Here is a 25,055-nt window from a genome sequence, read left to right as displayed (position 1 = left end):
ACTTATAGCCATGCATCTCCAGGATCACGGTTGCTGTGGTGTATATGAGCTTGTTGGTCTCAGTGATGGTCGTAGTAGGGATTGTTCTTAGTGCTGCATTCACATCATCTAGTAGACTTTCAGAAGGCACTTCACTTAATCTTGGTAACCGGCCACGGGAGTTCCAAGTGTCCAACTTGCTCATGATCTTCAGTCTCAGGTCAGCAGCCCTTGATTTAAGCTCATCTGGTCTTGTTATTGGGGCTTGGTACCCAATCTCCAATTGTGGGGGTGATGATGATATCTCCCCCCTGACCTGTCATCCTGGCTCCCCCTTGCTGGAGCATTTGTGTTGTACCTCATCAATCTCTAGTTGTGATAGCAGGTGCTTCTTGCAGATGTTAGAGCACTGAGCTACTAGTTGTTTCACTAGTTGTTTCGATGTTAGGTTTCGAAGTATCCATAGGTCCCACATCCTCCGTATGTAACCCCTCTCGCTGGGGTTACTTGTATAGTAGCATTCCAATAGTTCCCTGTTCTCCTCTCTTGTCCATGAATGCCTTGTTCCAGCAGCCCACTTCTCATCAGGTTGCCCTGGTTCCTCAACACCTGATGTGGACCTTGTTGACCTGGGCAATGTCCGAGCCAGTGTGACTCTTATTTTTTCAACTCTCATTGCCCCATGAGGTAGGCAGGTAGCATTAAGGGCCTTGCCTAAGGACCCAGGCGGGATATTGACCGCGCCCTGACCGGGGTCAGTGGTGTTAGTGGAGAGATTATATATATTAAAACAGGCAAAAACATGCTTGTCAGAGATGTGTAAAAATCTGAAATGTCTATATATGCCTTATCATAAATAGCCTACATAAGTAATCTACCACTTCTAAACAAACCAAAGCTTCTCTGTATTTACAAAACAATTTCAAAAGTAGCATTTTTGTCAAATAATCTTAGAATTAGTCTTCAACAAGTCTTAGAATGCAGCCTTTTGAAAGGCGGGTATCAATCAACATTACAACACTAAGGCAGTTTCCGATAAACCCACAGGTCACAACTTTTTTGCCTTAAAACTGGTCGAACAGTCAAAAGTATTTAATATTAGAAGAAAAGTAGAGTCAGAGATGATCAGGCTCCAAAATGATTCTTATACTGGTCAGTCTTGACTTGGCATTTCAAACCAGCTAAATGATGTCTGCTGGTCCCAATCACCTCTTTTGAGAAGAAAAAAAATTTCAGACACAGACTGTCAGCTACAGTACTGGATCCACAAAAGGTTGTTGTCCAAATTCTGAGGCTCAAATGACTTAAGTGCCCAAACTGGTTAATGTTGTGGTGGCTTTTCAATTTGTAATCACAAATTCCAGTCCAAACATTAATGCATAAATGACCCAATGCAATATATTTGTCGCTGACAGGAAAGAACCCTTGCTGTGCAGCTTACAGCAACACACATAAATTATAAAAATAAATAAATAAATAAAGCACAGAAGCATACATAAAAAGCTATTGGAATTCATCCTTCACGCTGACCAGCAAGTTTGGATCATTAGTGGCTAGTGACAGCTCTTACCTGAATGCTGAATGTTGCAGGGCTGATGAAACAACACCTCTCTGTCTCGGTGGATCTACAAAGAAACAGGAAGACACTGAATCAGCCTCAGCAGCATGTGATCGTCACCTGCAAAGAAATAATGATGCAGACCAGCATGTCTGTTAGGAAGTGCTGCTCAGTATACAGGATGCAGAGGCAACAAAAAGACATTCTTTATAAAAGCAAGCTTAAGAGTATTAACCTGATTTAGTAAACACACACTGTGGCTCCTTCTCCTAGAGGAACTGTTTGGAAATATCTAACTTTTGTCTGACTTTAGTTTTCAAAACCCACAGTCACACTGCCACCAACTCACTAACACTAACACACAAATGCACCATGACTGTCAGAGATCTGTGGTTGGCTGTAAAGACACAACACCAGGGCTGTGCTTCCTCCTTGGGGGGAGGGGGGGTGGTGGTTAGCTACAAAAGCCACAGACACTCCCTTCTTTGCAGGCAACACAAAAGCGCCTGTTTGGCCAGAGCTGTGCAGATTGACAGACAGCTCTGAATGGGAAGCTAACAGAGTCAGAGAGTTTTAATGAACGCCATAAATGACATGCCTAATGAGATGAGCTTTGACTTTGAATGTGCCCCTCATTCAAACTGAGTAAGCTAAAAAAGATTAATAATCTATTAACAAGGCCAAATTGCCCAGACCAAGGTCTTCAGCACAGACCCTCATTACAAAAGCCTTGTTGGTCAAAAACTTGACATTTTTAGGGGTCAGGTGATTTCTGAACTGAGATAAAAATATGATAATAGAGGACAGATGCAACTGTAGTGTTATGTACCTGTTTAAAATGGTTTTAGTCCTTCATTGATTTCTTTCTTTCTTACTTCCTAGCTTGCCTATTCATCTCTGTAATTATTCCCATTTAACTTCCAACACCAGTAAACCCAGGTTAAGCCTGGCTCAGATCAACAGGCTTTAACATGGCCCTTTAAACTTGACTTTGTAAGACTTGTAAAAAGGAACCTCCAGATATTGTATAAACAGGCACCAAATCTAAAGGCCACAGCCTTTATTCTGAAAGAGGAACCAGATAAACAAAACATAGATATTGTTCCACCAAAATGTAAAACAAAATCCACATGAGCACCTCTAAAGTACAATAAATAATACAAACAAAATATTCTTCAATTCGTAAAAAAAACCAAACCAAAAAAGATACGAGGCAGGAAGTTAAAAACAAAAACTCACAGCCATAAGACAAGTGAGGATGAGAGAGTGTCAACCAACCAACAAGGTCAATAATGTGACCCACTATCCTGACCAAATAAACCTGGGTGAGGAGACTGAGCTCAATTTCTAAACAACTAACCCTCAGATTGTCCTGGTGTCCACACTGCTGACAAGCCTACTGAGACCCAGAGAAACACTGAGCTCTGTTGTCAAGGCCTGAGAGTGGTGAGCATATGAATGTGTGTGTCACAGTACTCACTGTGACCACACTTCTGCATTCCTTTAAACACACTCACAACTACTTACATGTACATACCAACTAGCACCGTGTACATTCACCTCCACCATGCAAATTATAAACACTTACTTATGCTAGTTCTTTCACTCATCAAATCTGATGTGCACACAACAGAACCAGCCACAAAGAGATGCATGCACAGACAGCACACATAGGCTTTTCTTTTCTCATGGCTGTGTTCAGATATCAAATAGACCCCACTGAGAGATAACAAATACCCTGACGAGGAATGTTTAGCTGGTCACAGAGGGCGTCAGTACACAAACACACAGAGACACATAATTGCATGCACAGGTTCTGCACAAAAATGACGGTTGCCAGTGACTGCAACAAATTACAAAAGGTTACATGGCATGGCCTTAGAGAGAACAGTGACAGCAGAACTTCAAACAGAAACAGAGGATCCAGCATAAAATACAGATGAAAGCCAAAGTAAAAAAAAGCAGCATCTTTAAGTGTTTTAATAGACTGTTTACCCACTGTGAGCCAGAAACTGATTCAGTGTGTTTTGGCTCTGATTCTACAATAAACTAAACCCCTAGGCATGATGGAATATGAAGTGGATACAACCCCCAAGGAGTGGACATATGTGGAAGTATGTGCTATTAATGCAATTATATATTTGATTCATATGTTTCAGTTCATAGTATTGGATGAAAAGATGAATGTTGACCACATGTCTGAAGAATGAATGAACACAGCTCAGTCTAAACAAAGTAGAATATTCGCCAGTTTCAATTATAGCATCAACTTCTCTTTTCAATTCATAGCTCCTCGTTCAGCTCAGCAGTTACATTTAGGGCTGAAGGATTAATTAGATTTTCAATTAAGATTTTGGCTTTCAGTGATTATGAAAACAAGATAATCAAGATAAAGTGTTACGGTGGGTAGAGCAGTTGTCTCCCAACCAGAAGGTTGAGGGTTCAAATCTTGGTGCCGGCAGTCCACATGTCGAAGTGTCCTTGGGCAAGACACACTAAGTTGCCCATGATGGTGGCGCGTATGCACGCAGTGGCCCGGGGCCCTCAGCTCCAAACAAAATTTCTTGTATGTGTCACAATGCTACAATGACAATAAAATAAAGCTTCTTGTTATTGTTCCGCAAGCAGTTTTTGTTACATATCTTAAATGTCTCTTTTCATCCTGATGGCAATGAATACATTAAATGCACTGACAACATAAAGAAAAAAATCCATCATCTTTGGTAGCAGCAGAGGTGAAAAAAGCCTGACCAATAATTTTACTTGGCATGAGTAAAACCATTAAATGGCCTACCTGCCTGACAACCTAACTTCCTACTTGCATGCACTGTGCCTATGCATTCAATGAGTGAGCCAAGGGTCTCCCACAAGGAACTGCAGTTGCAGGCGGACATGTTACCACTCTGTTTTGATAGCTAAAATAAACGAACTATGGCAGAGAAGGTACCCACAGCAGCTTTCATTTGCAAACAGAGACCGTTGTTACAGGCCAGGCTTTTCCCTTATAGAAACGGTTGTCATTGCCAGAAGCTGCTACCTGCATGCAGTGTGCACATGTGATCCAGAATGGCATCAACAGAGATGAAGGGGAAACTACCTTGCAATTTACTGGTCACAAACATGATCAGAAACAAAAAAGGAGGTTAAAAGTCAGAGGTCTGTGCACATGTACAGATGTTTCTTTTTCCTTAAAAGAAACACTAAGGATGAAGGGAGAAAGTAGGGTTGGATATGAGATGGTGAATATGTTTTGTCCAGTGCAATCCAAGAAGCACAAGATGTCAGCCAGTTAGTCAGCCACTCATTCAACCAGTCAAATACATTCATCAAGTGTTCCAGGCTGTTAGCAGGCTTGCAGACAGATCAATTGACCAGTGAGCTAGGTACTCCCCCTCTAAAAGATTGTACCCTGATTCAGAACAGCCCAGTGCATATTTGTAGTGCCGAGGGAACCTAAACCATACTCGGTAAAAACACATCTGTTTTAAAAATTAAAAGGGGGTTTGGTGTGTGTAAGCCGGGGCAGGCAAAATTTGGGCCACTGCCTTGTTTCTAACTGAGCATACAGCTAGCAAGCTTTCACAGCACTGAAAGATGCAATGGCTGACTGAATAACTGTTTCCAGCCAGGTATGCATACATAGTTTGATCCCAGCTATGGGCTGGAAGCAAATCTGAATGCAAGGTTTTTCTCTCTTGCACCTTGGAAGTGCCCTGAAATCAACTTACCAAACACTTAAACAGAATAAAAGCAAACACATCACCTGTCAGACAGTAACCCAACTGCTACACAGGTTTGTTTTGGATTATATTTAGATTGTGAGACCAATTCTGACATGCTGCCTCTATTGAAATGCTTTTCTCTAACGCCCTCATCATAGAGAGATCAGAGGTCACAGGCAATGACAGAACTGTCCACAGGTGGAGCTGACAGTGACACTGATTTGCTGAAGAACATGTCTGCAGGGTGGAGAATTGCATGTGCCCTAGTTAAACGACTGTTTGTGATTAGCAGAACACTTGTATTGTTTTATTCAGATTCATATAATTTGAGATGGACAGCATAATAAGCACTTTGACTACAGAGAACAACTTTTTCTGTGACCTTAAAATGACCAAAAATGCTACATGCTACGCATATGCTAAAGGAAGAAATAAGTGCCATGGAAGGCCTGTGTCATGCCATCTATCTGCCAAACCACATGTGATATTTATTGTAGTGCCATGTTAGTTGGTATAAAGGCTTATTCACAGTTGGTACTTGGTAGGTGGAGTGAAGATGTGCTTCATGAGTGCAGGCCAGGAGAGATTCTGGAATGTGAAATGCTGGTTGGAATGAAGTCATTTGGCCAAATGCTTGTTTCCATCAGAGGCCAGAGGAAACCATTAGCCCAACGCTGCCTTTTTCCCACACCATCATAGCACTCCCATCTTCCCCTCTCTCATTCACTCTCACACATGCCCTTACTATTTCACTCCTCAGGTAAAATCAACAGCAATTTTATAAAGTGTCAATAGAGTAAAGAGAAGTGTTACATATACCAGAGTGATCCAATTCATAGATATTTTTCTCTCATTACCTGACAGTCTGCTCTACAGTGTTTCTGTTGATTCTAAAACTGATGGTCAAAACCATGCATGACACGTCAAATGTCAACTGTGGCACAGTTCATGGTTTAATGTATGCATTATAATGAGCAGTTCAGCATAGTTTAGATTATAGTTAAGAGTTATCAAGTAACAGGAAATAACTCGGTTTTGAGTCATTTGTTTAAATTAAACCAGTTCAGCCCTGGTTTGACAACCATTAGCTGATATATTTGCAAGGTTTCATCTAGATTCTTCTAGTTTTGTTTGTATCTTTGAACTGTACATTGGTTAATTTTACAACTTTTTTTTATTCTTTATATTATACACCGATCAGGCATAACATTATGACCACCTGTATGCATTTCAATGCAACACTTCAGCCTTAACATTTGTGTTTATGAAGCTCAATATGTTTCAGTTTTTGGTGAGATTGTCATAAATGTATAAATTCAATTATCAAAGGTCAAAGATTTTTATTGTCAATTGACTATATGTGCAGGACATACAGAAAGTCAAAATACCTGTGTTCATTATTGAGGTCATAGTTAAAGGTGGTGTTGTCCTAGACGACATCATATTCAGAGGTGTTCTGAATATTCTGACCGTCTTATGTATGTCAATGGGCAGGAAAAAAATATACAAAAACCTCTGAATATAATGTAGTCCAGTACAACACCACCTTTAACTATAATGATATGCCTGATTGGTGTATGTTTTCATTACAGTACAAAAACATTCATTCCTGTTACAGTTCCAGTTTCACTTGACTCCACTCTATTTACTACAAAGAAAACAAGTCTGCCACCACAATAGCGGTACTATTAGACTGTATTTACTGTACTAACATGCTGAGATTAGTATGTTAGCATATTATTTACTAATTAGCACTTAAAGCTGCATTAACTAAGATTTATCACAAATTGCAATAAATCTGCTATCTTCAAGCCTTGTGCTTATTTCTTGCCCTCTGTGGCCAATGTTAAAATCCAAACCGCACTTTTGCCACACCTCCACTGACCCGATGTTATAAGATGCATTTTTAAAACCATGATGGCTCATTTCAAAGACAGACTATGCAGGTACAACCCAGGATGGGAGTGGACCTGTTAGACCCTAAAGACCATGTTCTATAGCACAGAAAGAGTGCAACAAGCAATGAGGCTAAACCAGTGTTAACATCAGTTTGGCAGATCAGAGATGGAGAGCATTAGAAGCATCCAAAGGACTAAAATTTACTGAGACAGGCTAACATGTATACTGTATGTCAACATCATTAGCAAGCTAACATTAGCATTTTAACTGTAATGATTTATTGTGGTTGTAACTTGGAGTCATTCCAACTGAATGCAATGTTAGTGCTTTGTTTTCCAATTAGCAAAAACCAGAGCGTTTTCCTGTATTAGTAAATGAAGTACTTTTGCAAACTTTTGCTCGGTTTTGGTCCAGTTTATGTCAGACATAACACTGTAGTCCATGTAATATTTTAGTGTGAACATTTACTCCATCAACACAACCAGAAAAGTGGGGAGTTTGTTCAACTATCAAAGTATAATGAAATTTCTCTTGTTTCACATACAACTCATTATATGTATGTGTCAAGTATGTAACACTGAACGTGATATAACAGTGGCTGGAACATTAGTACTGTATCAATATTACTAGGAAAAAACATTCCTCTGTATAATTTACTTGTGTTACTGCAGATACATTCACTACAAACGACATTAGACTTAAGTATGCATATCGTTAAAATGTAAACCTTTTTACTTGACACTTGTGTTGCTGCAATGCCAACAAAAACCACGGGCTCTATATTTAGTAAACATTAGTTCTGGAGCCAGTTATTACTGCTGCGCTACCTGACTGCTACAACTGTCATGACCACATATGATGTAGTTTTAAAGACAGGGCATGAAGGGATACTGTTTGAGTTTGTTTTGACTCTCCCGTGCAGTCAAAATGGTCAAAAATTTGAGGGAGAAGTACACAAAATACAACTGAGGCTGATTGGAATGTCATTAATCTAGCAAACATTTGGTCATAAACTTAAGCACTGGACAAAGTGACATTTTGACCTGGTCATTATGCATTAGCAACTCACCAGAGAGACTGAAGTTCATCTTGAGGGAGTTCAAATGCCATGGCAGACAGGACCAAAGAAGTGGACCGAGTCACTGACAGACATTGCCATCCCTATTTCCATGCCTCTAGCATGGCTAATTAAAAACTTCAAGAGTAATCATTTAAACAGAAGGGAAAAGCTGAACAATAACAAAAAGACAATAATCAATAAAAGGAATGAAATTGGTCTTGCAATCAGAGACACTCCTATCTGACCATATGAGTTGTGTGTTTCTAGATATTTTCAGAATCATCTTAATGAATAACTTTTGATGAACAAAAAACTAACTGCTAAAGTGAAAATCTGGCTTGGAGCAGGTTCATCACTGTCATTACTGAACAAATGACTGAAACGAAGGAAACTTTTTTATGATTGATATTTAAATACCACCAATCAACAGAACCATCTGCTGTACTGCAGCCAAAAGAAAACTCCACAGTGGAAAAATGTTGTGTAGTGCAGGGTAACTACCATTTGGGCTTTAACTAGCACAACCTTTGGGTGCTATAAAGATCCCATTTAAAAATGCTCCATTGAGCAGAACCTTTATGGTACAGTAACAGGGCCTTTGAGGGACAAAAATGTCCCAAATTTTCAGTGTAACAAGACATTTTAAGAACATCAGAGGACTTTATATTTGGTTTAAGTATTACAGTTTGTCAGATAGGTACCCACTATCCTGACCAAATAAACCTGGACAGAACTTAACCCATCTGAGCCCCATTAAGTTTCATACACAGTTATTCCACAGGGATGGATCGAGAGCAGGCGTCTGTCTTGTTGTCACATAGAGCATACTCATGCAGCTTTCATCCAGAAATCACATTCCACCCCAAAATAACCAGCACTCTGTGTCTGAAGGGCCTCTATCAACAACCATACGATCATCTCCCAGGCTGCAACACAATAAGACCCATTGCAACATCCCTGGGAGATGACTAGAGGTTTGCCATAGCATAAAGAAGAACAAAGAATGACAGTGATGATCATGATCATGAAAGAACTTTTTCTGGGCGGCTTTAAAATACAGGTGTGATCAGGCATTTGCAAACAATACAAGGAACTTAAGCTGCAAAATTACTTCATGAAATTCTCTTTAATAGTATTAATTCCATGTAATAACGCCCTCTTTTCGGTGGTTTATTTTCAGGCCCGATTTTATTTATTTAGTTTTACTTTGCTTTTGCCATTACTTTTTATCTGTCTGGAGCTCATAACAGCTGAATTTTCAAGCTTCTGTTCAAATAACTCTTGCTGTAGCAGTATGATCACACCAACCAACTTTGTTTCAAAGTGCAGATGGGTGGCCTACCTTTATCAATACCACGTCTACAGCTCTCTCTCCTTTGGCACAGAGACTGTACCTCCGCTTGTGTCGTTCATACATTTTCCTTCACATAACCAAAGCAGATTTACTGAACAGATGGTTAAAATCCTGGAGAAACCCTGTACAGGAGATCTGAAACTGTCTGCTAAGCTTCACATCTGGCCAGAGAGGCAGTCTTCTACCAGACTCCAGCTCCCTCCCTACTTCTCCTCTTCCCTCCCTCCCTCTCTCACTTCTTCCCTCCCTTTTCTTTTCCTCTGTCACCTCTCAACTTCTCTGACTCTGCATGACTCACGTCTTTGCTCTCTGTGTTTACAAACACTCTCTCTCTCAGTGAGGCTGTAAGTGTTTGTCTTTCATCCTACAAATCAGCCATTTAAAGTACTACATTGTTATTTCAGATAATGTATTTCAATCATCAGAATAGATGGTGTTGAGATTCAACACCCCCTGCTGGATGAAGATATACTTGGATACCCATGGGTGATTATATTTTATTCATGCAGTCAATATCACAAATAAGATAGCACCTTTATCAGATACTGCTGATGTAAGCTACTGTATGGCCAGGGGCCATGTTGAAAACAGTTGGGAGTCATGTTCTGACATTGCTGTAAGCAGCATAAAAAAAATTTCACTTGCATATTCATCCACCAGAGGCAGTGGTTACTCACCAGTGCAGCTCGTACTTCAAATTTTAACATGCAACATTATATGTAGACCTAGGTGATATGGCTGAAGTCAGTATTCGCTCCTTAAAAATTCTATATAAATACAGGGTTATTCAAAAAGAATGAACCGATTTCATTACGCAATATTTTATTAAGGAAAAGTAATACAAAACTCCAGCCAAGTCACAAGTATTCTACTCAAAGTCAACTTTTATTTCCTGTCTTACAAGTGTTCAATGTGGCCACCACCTGCAGCACGGGCAACATCAATGCGATAAGAGAATTCCTCCCAGGCGCGTATTAGCATATCAAGATCCACTGAGTTGATTGCTGTTGTTGTGGCCACATTGAACACTTGTAAGACAGGAAATAAAAGTTGATTATGAGTAGAATACTTGTGACTTGGCTGGAGTTTTGTATTACTTTTCCTTAATAAAATAATGCGTAATGAAATCAGTTCCTTCTTTTTAAATAATCCAGTATACTGTATATCACAATAGGGCATGTGTATGAAAAATAGTACAAAAATGTTCCACACTGCACCACATTATACCAAGCTGTTCATTTTTAACAAAACCTGCAGAAATCAATTTTTTATCAGTTTTAATTACAGTCGTTTGGAGTCATTCGGTTATGAAATGGCATTTTGTAAAACATTAAAATCATGTCATGCAAATATAATAAAAACTAGACAGCACTCAGAGTGCAAACCTCCATCAAAGCAGCTCAGTTTCCTCTTAATACCATTACACCTAAAAGCAATATACTCATGATAGTTTGACCCTCAAAATATGATTTGCTGACCATGAATGAATGCCATGAAAGGCAAAATAAATGTCCCATGCAGACTGAAATAGCATGTAGTTACAGTCCTTCACAAACACACACAACTCACATCTGCTGCATGTAATGAGATTTTACAATGTGTCTCCTTCTACACTTATTAGCTCCACTCATCTTCACTCAAGCGCTCAGCAGTGCAGATGTGCACTTTCAACACAAGGGGGCCCACATAGAGTCAACAGCTTTTTCAACACTCACAATGGTATTGAATGTTTTTAAAGGTTCCTGGATCTGGGGTGCTCCATACCCAAGTGGTTATGGCACAGACCACCACGTACCCCAGGCAGCACACTGTGTGTATGATGATGGCAGTTTGACTCAGACCACTGACATTTGTCACAGGTCTCTATCTCCCTGTTTCGTGTCTGCCTCTCTGCAACAGAATAATTAATTAAGGCTAAAAAGCCCCAAAATAGCTTAAAATAAAAATTTCTGGATCTGGATGACAATCTGGGTCATCACCAAAATGGACTGCTCCATGGGCCATACCTTACCTTTTCAAAAATCATCATCAAAATCCATTCATTACTTTATGCTGTGAATAAACCAACCAACTCCCCTGGCAGAGGTAATAATAATAATAACAGCATGACTGTATCATGTGTTGAGACAATACTGATGAAAGCCCTCAGTATTTCTCTTTTGAAGAATCCACTCCCCAAACCAGTACAATGGCAACATTTATCCATACAGGGAGTAGGGGGCCTACTCAAATACAGCAAGCTGGAGATTGGGTGTGGACCTGCAGTGGATGAATTCTGTATATACAGTACACTTCTGGGTGTACACAAATACTCCATATTGTCACTGTGTCTATCTTGATTTGGGGAAGCTACAGAAGAGTACAGAAAGCAAAGTAAAGCAACTAAAGAAAGCAAAGACAAGTAGAAATGAGATCCAACCTACTGTCTGCTAGCACTGTGACATACTGACATCATTAAAAAACTACTTAGATTTTTTTTTTCACCACAGGTTCTATGTAGTCTCAGTAAAGCCAGTCTGGTTAGTAATACTGAAACCTCTCTACAGATACATGGTAAAAATAAAAATGTGTTTAAAACCGTATTACTCCATATTTTGTTTGAAGTATCTTGTTAGTGCTGCCTTTGCTGGTCCAGGGCTGTGAAGTTCACTCACTTGAGGAACAGTTTACTGGCAAAGCTGCATTCACAGCTTTTATATAGACCATCTGTGAAAGCAGCCATTCACCACATAAGTAAAAGCAACATCGATAGCCATGTATTTATTGAACAGGACGTGACAACATCACACTTAACTTCACTATTTTTTTAATCTCTTACACTATTGTAGATGTTGCTATGACTTCCCTGCATATCACATATGCATGTGTTTATATGAAACCCAGTTGCAAAATCATTTTTATTTAATCTCAGTCTAACTCTGACAGGACTCGCAACTGGTGAACTTTGAAGAACACTATGAGAACATTATGGGTGAATATTACGGAACAGCTACCGCACAACTACAAGTTAAGAGAAACATGTTAAGATAATCAGCAAGATATCATTATGATACAATTCTGCTGAAAATATGAAAACTGCATGAAAATATGAAATGCTAAAGTTGTCAAACATATTCTGAATCATCCCCCTAACCCTAAATGATCTGCTGTTTAAATAGCTTATATCTATCATCAAAAACATTAAAACATTCTATTGATTGTAATCACTTTATTAATCTTATTAATCTCATCACATGTAGCTGGTTGTTGTTCTTCTGCTTTCCAGTCAATTTTATTCTCTGCTTGTCTGAAATGATTTTCTTCTTTTTTCACACATTTTAATAGTGGTTAGATACTGCGTTTTAAATTTTTTATTATTATTATAATAACTGTTCCATACACTTTGTGTCTAAACTTTACCACAGATCTAACAGTGTAAACTGAAACACTAAAGATATGTTCTGAGGAGGAGACTACACTATGTGACCAGGGCGTTCTTCACCTCAGCTTCTACTCCAGTTTGTTTAACACTAATATGCCTCTAACTTGTCTGCTCACCATAGAAATTACAGGAGCTTTCAACAGGCTGGAAAATCAAATGGCAGGTAATTAAATTTTCCCTCTGGTCAACAGCATTGTACATATCCATCGGTAAAATAGTTCTGACTATACATACTGTAGATACTGCGCACTCTGCACTGCTGTTATTGCACTTCTGGTTAGATGCTAAACTGCATTTCATTGCCTTGTACTTGTACATGGGTAATGACAATAAAGTTGAATCTAATCTAATCTACTGTACTCTAAACAGTACAAAATGCAGTAATGGCATTAGTACTACATTGCCCTCTACTGGCAATCCCACTGTCCTGCACTGTGTGTGTAAGTCCAAACATCTGGCATTTAGAACAAGCCGCTGACCCAGACCACAACCCTGGAAAAAGCAGAGCCACTCCAGTCTATGGCTGCTGAGGAATCTGTCAGTCAGCAACATTTCAGAGTAAAGTCTGGTCTACTGAAGATTGTATCCATGCGCTCAGCTGCTGAGCTGAGAGAGTAAACGAACTGCATAACACGACTCCACAGAATGAGACAGGGAGATTCTGTTGGATTGAATGATGAAGCAAAGGGGTTCATACTTAAGGACACTCCAACAGGCAATATAAAACATTATTGAATGACAACACTAACCAAACATACCAAAAACACAGGAAAGGTTTGACTCAGTGTGAAAAATGTTCCATACATCTTCTTCCTGAACTCCTTGAAAATCTCTAGTTGGCATATCAAGCTGCTTGTAAGTAATTTCTGCCATCCCTTCTTACCCCATATTACTTTTCTTTACTGGAGACCTTTTGCAACTCATGCTAAATATTTAATATTTTATATATATATCAATTTAAGGATAAGGATAATAATAGGATAATACACTGCTCTGGCTACATTTAACATAAGTGTCTGTTATAGGCACTCACTATTGTAGATTTTAAAAAGAAATCTGTTTATCTGTATTTCACCACCATTACTTATTGTTTATATTTTTATATATTTATTAGTAATATTAGGTAATCTGTTCAAAATAATTTCAGCATATAATTAACTTTTTACAAACACAAAAGTGTTACTAGTACTAGGTTTTCTTGCCATGTCAGCAGTAAACTTTGGAAAAAGATTTTTTTCAGATTTTGTATTTGACTGACATTTGATTTGTTTGATGAGCATCACCTGTTTGTAGTTCCTCTGCTGTTACTACTCTTCCCATCTTATACTGCACACTTTGTGTTTTGTTTTGAATAAATGCTGAGTCTTGATCACCTTGCTAACATCCGAGCACAGCAAACCTGGAACAGACTTTTTTTTCACAGCAGACATTTTGACTTATCATAGCAGGAAAAGCACACGCAGGAACTAATAACATTAATATTGACTCATGCAGCAATTAGTGATTGTACATGACACATTTTACCTTAGCTCAGGAACTGAGCTTGAATGCCTGTTTGCTCAGAACATTTTCATGCCAAAGGTTACTTAGGGTGTTTCAAAGTCTGGGAGAGGATGAGTCATCTGCAACTCACACTAATCAAACCTACACAGCTGTAACAAAGCAAAGCTTGGTAGCTAACAACCACAGTAAGCTTACCATGGAGACGTATGTTCCTGCTGCTGGGCCATTTTCTTCCTCCCCTGAACCAATTACAATGTCTTCAGACTTGATGACTTCCACCTCTGGAGAAATACACACAACACAGTTGAATCAGTCCAATGACAAATCCTCCAAATGTGGGAATCAGTAACAAGTGTTTACACTGAAAAGAGCTTAGACTTAACTATTTTCTCTGCAGGTACACAACTGGACACACCAATACCGCTTTTTATCAGAATGAGTATGGGTAAAAGTATTTACAATTGAGTACATGCCAATACCAAAAACGTACTTAATAATGATGCAGTGTATCTACTATAAAAATTATAGTTACCATAAAAGTGCAGTGACTTTAGAGAAAATTTTATTTTCATGGGATTTACTTTCTGATTGTGATTAAATCACATATACATCAGGAGGCTGTGAAAACTAACTTAAAACTTAGTGTGTAAACAAACATGACATCACTACACCAATTACAGTAAATGTAGCATGAAACTGGGTTTTATTACTACACAAATACTATAATACAGTGGTTCTTCACCTTTAAGGAGAGCCACCTTCTTTTAGGATGAATTTTTTTGCAAGACCCCCCTATCCTACCTGGAACCCCAAGGTTTAGGAGAATGTCACCCTCAGCAATATAAAATATAAATTAAAAACGGCGCTAACTGTCAGTGGCATGATCCTGTACTGTCTGCTGGACAGAAACTGCTGTAAAGCAGCTGCTCTGTAATCATTAACTGGATAAAATTAGCATTTGTTCACTTCTTATTCACAACAATTCACTACAATCAGCATACAGCAGTGGATGAACAGGGGACCATGTGAGTTTACCACAAGTAGAGTGAAGACATATTTCTGCTTATTCAGCACAAGTTTGATAATTTGCTCGTACTTTCTCCATTACTGGCAGATTTGAATTCTGCTGTGTGTATGTGTGCATATGTTTGTGTGTCTGTGAGAAACCCTCCCTCCCTGTCTTGCTTGACCGACACTCAATGTGAGGTTAATGGTTGTTGCCATTAAATGGTATTGGTATGTAGTATCAGACAACTTTTATGAGTACAAGTACTAGAGGATGGTATCGGAGCTGATACAGGTATGATGCATGATGCAAAACTGTGTAGAATAATGATATGGCAGACTAGTACTAAACTAGTACTAAAACTTTCCTTAGAGGCAAATAATCATTTGAATGTAAAATAATTATTTTTCATTCTTTGGTTATTAAAAAAGAACACAAATGGCCCAGGGATGCCACACTATGATTATCGGAGATGCTGAAAAACTGGTCCAGGCATTTGTTACTTCCAGGCTGGACTATTGTAACTCTTTACTATCAGGATGTCCCAATAATTTCCTAAAAAAGTCTCTAGTTAATCCAAAATGCTGCAGCCAGAGTACTAACAGGAACTAGCAAGAGAGATGATATCTCTCCCATATTAGCTTCTCTCCACTGGCTCCCTGTAAATCCAGAATAGAATTTAAAATCCTTCTTCTAACATACAAAGCCCTTAATGACAAGGCTCCATCGTATCTTAAAGACCTCATAGTGCCTTATCATCCCAACAGAGCACTTCGCTCTCAGAGTGCCGGTCTACTTGTGGTTCCTAGAATCCACAGAAATAGAATGGGAATCCAAGGCTTTAGCTATCAAGCTCCTCTCCTATGGAACCAGCTCCCAGTCTCAGTTCGGGAAGCCAACACCCTCTCTACCTTTAAGATTAGACTTAAGACTTTCCTTTTTAATAAAGCTTATAGTTAGGGCTGGATCAGGTGACCCTGAGCCTTCCCTTAGTTATGCTGCTATAGGTCTAGGCTGCTGGGGGGCCCCATGATGCTCTGAGTTTCTCTCCTCTCCTCCCCCTCCTCTACCCACCTCACATCTCCTCTTCTTTCTTCATCCATCTACAGGTGCAGCTCAATAAATTTGAATATTGTGGAAAAGTCCATTCATTTCGGTAATTCAACTCAAATAGTGAAACTCGTGTATTATATACAGCCTTGTGGAGGTCCACAATTTTGTCTCTGGTGTCTTTTGACAGCTCTTTGCTCTTGCCCATGGTAGTAGTTGGTGTCTGACTGACTGTGGGGTGGACAGGTGTCTTTAAAGAGCTCAGACAGGTGCTACTAATTTAGATTAATGAGTGGAGTAGAGGAGGACTTTTTCAAGGCACAGTAACAGGTCTTTGAGAGCCAGAATTCTTGCTGTTTCTCAGGTGTTCATTCCAAGCATGTTAATCAGAAAGTTGAGTGGTAGGAAAAAGTGTGGAAGAAAAAGATGCACAACCAACCAAGAGAACCACAGCCTTGAGAGGCTTCTCAAGCAAAACTGATTAAAGAATGTGGGTGAACTTCACAAGGAATGGACTGAGGCTGGGGTCAAGGCATCAAGGGCCACCACACACCACCGTTTCAAGGAATTTTGGCTACAGTTGTTGTATTCCATTCCATTCCTATTCCTCTTGTCAAGCCACTCCTGAACCACAGACAATGTCAGAGGTGTCTTAGCTGGACTAAGGAGAAGAAGAACTGGACTGCTGCCCAGTGGTCCAAAGTCCTCTTTTCACATGAAAGCAAGTTTTGTATTTCATTTGGAAATTAAGGTTCTAGAGTCTGGAGGAAGGGTGGAGAAGCTCATAGCCCAAGTTGTTTGAAGTCCAGTGTTAAGTTTCCACAGTCTGTGCTGGTTTGGGGTGCAATGTCATCTGCTGGTGTTGGTCCACTGTGTTTTTTGCAAACCATAGTCACTGCACCTGATTACCAAAACGTTTTAGAGCACTTCATGCTTCCTTCTGCTGACTAGCTTTTTAAAGATGCTGATTTTATTTTCCAGCAGGATCTTGTGCCTGCCCACACTGCCAGAAGCACCAAAAGTTGGTTAAATGGCCATGGTGTTGGTGTGCTTGACTGGCCAGCAAACTCACCAGACCTGAACCCAATAGCGAATCTATGGGGTATTGTCAAGAGGAAAATGACAAATGAGAGACCAAAAAAATGCAGATGAGCTGAAGGCAATGACTGTGAGCAGCTGGGGAAACCCTCACCTACTGACACATTAATACTTTTCCACAGATTTCAATGCATCTTCAGTGACTTCCCACATAAGGCCCAATGTCGCCTATTCTGCTGTTAAATACATTTTCACTTAAATTGTATGTGAGTGTTCCCACCTTACCTGCACCAATCAGTTTAGAAACTATTTATGAATAAATAAATGGAAAAATTGACAGCAGACAAAACTTCTCCTGTCTCACAATATACATCATATCACCCAGACTTAGCTAATTCAAGTGTTAGGGACTATGGTGGTGAACCCCATTCAAGCGTTCAATTTATCAAAATCAAAAGATGGGCTCCAGAAATCTTTCATCTCATCTCATTTTCTATACCGCTTAGTCCCAAACGGGGTCACGGAGGGTGCTGAAGCCAATCCCAGCTAGTACCAGGCGAAAGGCGGGGTACACCTTGGACAGGTCAGCGGTCCATCGCAGGGCCAACACATAGACGAACAACCACACACACACACCCCAGACGAACAACCATACACACACATTCACCCCTATGGGCAATTTAGAGTCACCAATTAACTGAAGCTGCATGTCTTTGGACAGTGGGAGAGAACCCACGCAGGCACAGGGGGAACATGCAAACTTCGCACAGAAATGTCGCAAACCTGGAACCTTCTCGCTGTGAGGCAACGGCGCTACCCACCGTGCTTCCCTCTCAGGAATTACTCTCCATAAAATAGTTTAGTATTTGTTTGATTTTAAGTATTCACTAGAATCATGCTGGATATTCACACCTTTATACTGAAACCATGACACAACAGAAAGATTGTTTCTAATGGCCTGTAAATATATCCCCTTGTTTATACTGACAACACTCTGTGTGACACACAGCACCAACTGTTCCCTGGTCCACTCTTTATTGTACTTGGGTCCAAGTACAATTATTCCTGATGACTGAAAACTGCCCACAAAAGAGTGCCAAAGTTGCCTCAGAGAAGAGAGACTCACTTCATGCTCCATACTTGCATCATCTGGTTTAGTACAGTATGTTTGTTTTGGACAACCAAACCTTCTAGCTGTGCGTCTGAGACCTAGTCACATGTGCTGGTAATGTGATTGTGCCTGCTGAGATACAGTATACAGTTGCAAGAGTGTGCATGTGTACATGAGACAGAGTCACAGACAACACAGAACATATATATGTATATATATGCATATTATAAAAGCATATTTGCTGTTATTTAACACATCACATTGTTTATGTCAAGCATAAACAAATGTGGCAAAAGGGACTGTGCTACTGTCACATTTTTGAAAAATCCCAAGGAATTACTAAAAGCTAAATCCTCATTTGAAAGAAGCACCAAAAAAGCAAAAATATGTTTACACAACAGCAATCTATCATAACAGGATGTCACACAAAAGCCAGAAACCTTTGTGAGTGCAATTATGCTGAACTACACTGTATTTAGCTTTGTGGAGCTATAGCCATTAATCACCAGAGGAGCTCTATATGTCTTTTTGGTCTATTTATTTAGGAGTAAGACAAACACACTGCTCTGTGATGTATCTGAATGTGTGGCACCAGAATAAACCAGAAATAGGCCTGGAATAAATCGGTGTTTGCCCACCTTGGACTGCATTGTTGTGGCTGTCTGAGGCGCCATCCATTGTGTCAAAAGTCTCTGGATTTTCATTCAACCTATTCTCAACAAGTGGTTCACTGGATACTTCTTTGTTTGGAGAAGGTGCACTGTCAGAAACTGAAGTGACACCCTGTGATGAAGACACATTTATCCAATTTTCTGAGTGCCTTAATCCATTATCAGGTGACAATTCATCTGCTGTCATCTCTGAATGATCCTGTTTCGGTAGCACAATTAGCATGTTTCCACTCTCCTCCATGGTGGCCACCACGTTAGCCTCTGTTGACTGATGAACTTCTCCAACTGGGCCAGAATCCTCGTTCTCTTCTGCAACAGATGAATTAGGTTCAAGTAAGACCACTGTGGTGATCTCTGATGCAGCATGCTCAGTCGCTGCATTCGGGTCAGTGCTGTCCAGGGCCTCTCCATGTTCACTTTCATCGACCTCCACCACTGGAGGATCCCCACTCTCTGACAACGCCAGAACTAATAATAGATCTTCCTCTTTGAAGAGTTCTGGGGTGAGGTTCTCTCCTGTTCCCTCAGCACTCAAAGTCTTCATTATCTGGAGGCTGGTTGACAGCTGCGATTCAGGCTGAGTGATAGTTTGGTCGAAATCTGTCCCTGTCAGTGCAGTGACAGTCCCCTGCTCCAAGGGGAGCAGTGGGTCCATGCCCACATTTACTGACTCTTCACTGCTTTCACCAGGGTTCAGATCATTTTGTTCCTCCATCTTGAATCTTGCTGAGGATAGTTCAGCTAGCTTAACTTTAAACAAGTCCTGATTCTCCATAGTGCCACTGTCCTGAGTTGGATGAAAAATCTCTGTCAAGGAGTTTTCAACTGATCCAAAACTGCCAACGTCATCACTGGATTGGCTATGGGCCATGCCTGAATCGAGATCAGCATATCCATTACCAGAGCTGGGCATAATTTTAGGCGATGGTTCACAGTCAAGTTGATCAGTCCATGTGTCTTCCATGGAATTAACAGCAGTCTGACAATCAGCTGTATCGCCAAGTTCGTCAATACTGTATTCAGAAGGTTCGGCTATGTCTTTACTATCTAGCTCTTTACTGCTTGCTGTTCCAGTACTATTCCCAGAATGACGGCCAGTTTCTGTAGCCAAGCCCCTCTGCTGCTCTGTAGCATAATCCTTAACAGCTGTTTCCTGGTTTTGTTTAAGGCTGTTTATGTCTGGTGGAGGTTCCCCCTTGTGGAGGCTTTCTATCAGGAGATGTGGAACAACAGATTTAGGCTCCTCGATTACATCATCACAGTCTATCAGCGATTGGTCTGGTAGGTCCCCTGTGGTTGTTAAAGGGTCTTTCAACCCTTCACCCTCTGCCTTCTCATTGTCACAGAGCTCCTCCACTGGTTCAATCTCTCCTGCCTGGGAGCACTCCATTTCAAAATCAGAGATGTCTGAAACCTCTGAAACCTCTGACGACGGCGACTGGCCCATGACTAAAGCTTCCGTGTCTCCACTGGGCGTTATTATTAGATCTGTTGACTTTGAGTTGGTCTCCTCCTCCCTGGCTGTGCTGTCCTGTGCTTCCTGCTCAGATCTGTCCTCTCCTTTCGCGGCTTCCTGGATCACAGCCTCTCCTCTATCAGTTTCCGCTGCTTGTTTACTACAGGCTGCTAGTGGCAAGATTCCCACAGTGAGGCTTGCTGCTTCAGCCTCACTCTCTGCTCCTTCACTCCTGTCACACCAACTTAACCTCTGGGCAGAAACAACAGGCTGCTCTCTTCCCTCCTCCTCTGCTTGGCAGTCATCTCTCCCAGTGTTTGCACTGAGACACACCCCGTCCTCTGGGGGGCTGAGGCCATGCTCCTGGGGGTGTTCTTCAATCGTAGGAGTACTCACAGACAAACTCCAGTCTTTGTCTGCATTCCCAGTCTCACCATGTCCACAATCAACAACACTGCTGTTTTTCACTGGGCAGTTTTCTACCCAGCTTCCTTCAGCGTCCAGGCACCCTGATGCTGTAGCAGGCTGCTGCGGTTGCTCAAGACAGGTTATCTTCGTTTCTACACCTTCACAACATTCAGCGTCGGTGTGAAGAGAATCAAACTGCAGCTCCAGTACAGAAGCTCCCTGCAGAATATAGAAAAGGAGGATAAACATTAGCTTTTCCCTGAGAGAACTCAACAAAGCTACACTCTATCTCTTATCAATTGCCAACTGTGTGATTGCATAAGGTGTTCCACCAGTTATACAAACTAAGCTTGAAGGTTATTAAGGCAGTGAAAAAAACAAACAATCTAACAATGTTCAGCAGCAGCAGAGCTCCTGGGTGAAGCCAGTGTAAGTAGAGAAACCATGCTAAAAGGACTCACCGAGGCATGAAGATGGCATATCATGTGCAGCAGCTGCTCCACACTTCTTTGAAGGGTCGGAGGTTCGTGGCCAGAGTGAATATTTAGTGTCAGAGTGTGTGTGTTCAGCCTGGGGAGGTGGCAGACTACCTGTGTATCTGCAGAGACCAACGGGCCACTCTCAGTCCCTCTGTTTGTCTCTGTGCCCACGTCAGCCCTGTCATGAAATAAACACTTAGACATCCCACACGGTCTGTAGCATGATTAGCTAACACAACACAGATCTGCTTTCAACAGAAGGTTTAAACAGTGATGTCAGCCAGTTCACACTCCCACTTTTTTTCAATAATCATTGTGTTTACTGTATCTGTTGTCTCTAGAGTGGCAAAGACCAGTAGTCAAATGCTGTGGTTATAAGAATCTCATCTAACCTTTTAGCAGGTAAGCAACCTACAGAGATGCTCCTGAGTAATAAAAGAGCTATTAAATGTTAACAAGTCCCAAAACATTGTCAAGTCAAACAAAAATGTTACTTTCCTGCCCAGTAGTAAAATGCAGTCTGCAACACCCTACTTAAAGACCACTCCTGGTTGATAAGCTTTCCAAGAAGACTCCCATTTGCTGACACTGCTTTAAGTGTTTAAGGTAAAAGTATGTGCAGTGTTTTTGTTCATAAAGACAGCTCTGTAAAAAGGAGACACCTCCCAGTGAGACAGATCTGTTTGTGTAATCCTGGGTTGATTGCTTTTAGCTGGGAGGCCCAGCAGCTGTGATCACCAGCAAGGCTGCAAGTGACTTCACTTTTCATGAGGGAAATGTAATTACCGGCATATAAAGAAAATGCTGTAGGTTGTAAAACAACTTCAGTGCACACTTGGCAATGAGCTCGCTCATTAAGTGGTAGTTGTCTTTCAGCTTGTGCCATCTTCATTTTGAGTTAAAACTATTCTGTAGCAGAGAGGTAGTGTTTAAAACACATAAAGGGGGTCAATTTCAATGTTAAGATGTGTCTCAGTCCATTTGCCAAAAAGCTGTTTTTCTCCTGCTGTTTAATGTTTCACTATAAAGGGATGAAAAGAATCTGACCTTACCAGTCACTCAGAAGGAACATGCTATTAGGGATAATACATGACATCTGCAAACAAAACACATACATCTCCTTCCCATTAAACTCAGCTGAGGCAAAACTATAGCATCTTTGGATGAAAGCTGTACATACTGAGATGTTGTGGAGAGTTATTACAACAGGTCAGTAGACACAGAAGTCGTAATGTTGCAAAATACTTTCCCATCCCTCTGGATTCCACTGAAACAATAACGGCAGCCCATAACTTTTCAATTTCCCCTAAGCTACAGTATATGACTGCAGCTGAAATTGCTAAGCTAGGCAGCAGTGTTGTTCCTTGAAGACAACAAACAAACAGCATTGCCCTAAAAGGCCTGCAGGAACCAAACCATCTGCCCTCTGATATGTTTACATGACAATGTTTGAAAGTAGAAGAGGGCAATGTTCACTGAAACTCTGAGCTAATATCACTGTCAAACAGTGCAGAGACAGTTTGGACAGACTGTTTTTCTTAGCGGCTTTGGAGGAGAAGGAATCTTTTCACCTGAAATTAAGCATTCTATTTGATAAATCCTGTCAAAGGTGGAAATATACAAATAATAAATATCAATATCATAATGCCATACACATTTTTCAACTTTTCACAAATAACAATTTTGTTTGCATTCTTTACTCTGCTTGTATATATTTCCTTGATTGTTTTTGAAGAAATATGAAACTGAAAAGAGTTTTACTATGACACTGGATTATCTTTATAGAACAGTCTTTCACTTTCATAACAAGATCTGTTTGGTGCTTACGTTGTGAGGAGCTTGTGAAGATGCTGTTGTCCTCGTAAATCTGCAATGTCAGATGGGGTGTGGCCTTGTCTGTTGGCCAATCGCAGGGCTTCTCTGGCTCCAGACTGCTGCAGCAAGAAGTGTGTAACCCGAAACAGACCCCGACGAGCTGAGAAATGCAGCAGAGTCTCCTGAGGATTCAGGTCTGCAGAAGAAATACAACATGCAAAATACAGGAATAAATCCAGAAAGAAAGAAGAAACTAAAAAGAAAGAAGAAGGCAAGAGTTCAAGCAGATGATTCATGGTGCAGTAGCTGACATACCATCATTTGCAGCAGCTTGGCAACAACAGTGGCGCCTAATTAAACTGGCACAGGATTCACAGAATCCTAATAACACCATCAAACACTGCAAACACTGAACCCCCCATTTACACATCCAAAAAGAAAGTAATAAGCACACGTACATACACACACACACACACCTTTTTCTGCCAAAGCAACAGGTTTCCAACCAAGGTGAATGCTATTGATTATTCACGAAATGTTCTCATCTCAAGTAAAATCTATGTAATATAATCTACGTATCTGTGTTGAGTTGAAAATATTGTTTAAGAAGTTGCCCAATCTTTTCTGTTAATATTAGTATCTTTTACTCTCTGATCTACTGTCAACTTAAAAAGCCAGTCCTAAGAAATAAGGCAGGCCTGTTTAAAAGTGTGGTAAAGAGAATTCTGCAGTTCAATAAATGGTAATTTAAGAGTGAAAACTGGAATATATAGACCACTGGAAAGGACAGAGAAGGGAGCAGGAAACATTTTAGTGTCTGTTATCAGTCAGCAGGCAACATTTGCAATGCTGGTTGTGTCTGCTGATGAGGGGGTTTCACTCCATTTACCATGGCTTTGTCTGGACCAGCCTGCTCTGATCAACCTCAGGCTAACTGGTCAAATTTAACGCTCTGCTTGGCCGTGTTGTGCCGGACTGGAATGTGAGGTACCAAACAGCAGCAGGAAATGCTGTACTGCTGGGTATGATGGTGGTTCCTGAAATATGGCTGGACAGTCATAACACTTTCATACTCTGGCACCTGGATAGGTTCACCTGGTATGTACATGTAGTTACAGCAATTTGCTGCAGTACAGAAATCACCAACATGTCCCTGGTAGGCTAGTGGTTAAGACGCAGCACTCTTGCCACTGCGCCCCGGGTTTGAATCAAGGTTGCGTCAAGAAGGGCATCCAGCGTAAAACATGTGCCAAATGTCAACATGCGAGTAGTCAGTGTGATGATTCACTGTGGCGACCCCTAAATGGGAAAAGCCTAAAGTGACTTTTTTTCTTACAGAAATCACCAACATAAAGTGCCATATCACAAAGTTCCAGTCTTCATGAGCTTCATCGCTCCATGGCAGAAATCCTAGCTAGCTAGCTGCTTGTTGTGTGGATGCTGCTGTTCCAGCATCCACACAACAAGCAGACTGTCTCGTCTCTCCGAGGTAGCAATGGGAACAAGAACCAAAGAACAACAGCAT

At 40.6% G+C, this 25,055-nt stretch overlaps 1 protein-coding gene across 6 annotated transcripts in view; it reads right to left on the bottom strand.

The window, feature by feature from the left end:
• Positions 1-25,055, bottom strand: part of akap13 (A-kinase anchoring protein 13) — a 178,123-nt gene that overhangs the window by 64,751 nt on the left and 88,317 nt on the right. For all 6 annotated transcript variants that reach the window (XM_020617124.1, XM_020617127.1, XM_020617129.1 and 3 more), the window contains 5 exons: positions 23,543-23,726; positions 21,698-21,893; positions 19,340-21,455; positions 14,692-14,777; positions 1,550-1,604 (listed from right to left, as the gene is read on the bottom strand). In XM_020617124.1, the coding sequence (XP_020472780.1) occupies positions 1,550-1,604; positions 14,692-14,777; positions 19,340-21,455; positions 21,698-21,893; positions 23,543-23,726 (2,637 nt within the window). The remainder of the gene's footprint in view (positions 1-1,549; positions 1,605-14,691; positions 14,778-19,339; positions 21,456-21,697; positions 21,894-23,542; positions 23,727-25,055) is intronic.

The sequence above is a fragment of the Monopterus albus genome, unplaced genomic scaffold (assembly GCF_001952655.1).
Source record: "Monopterus albus unplaced genomic scaffold, M_albus_1.0 scaffold186.1, whole genome shotgun sequence".
NCBI lineage: Eukaryota > Metazoa > Chordata > Actinopteri > Synbranchiformes > Synbranchidae > Monopterus > Monopterus albus.
This window is presented reverse-complemented; position numbering and strand designations above follow the sequence as displayed.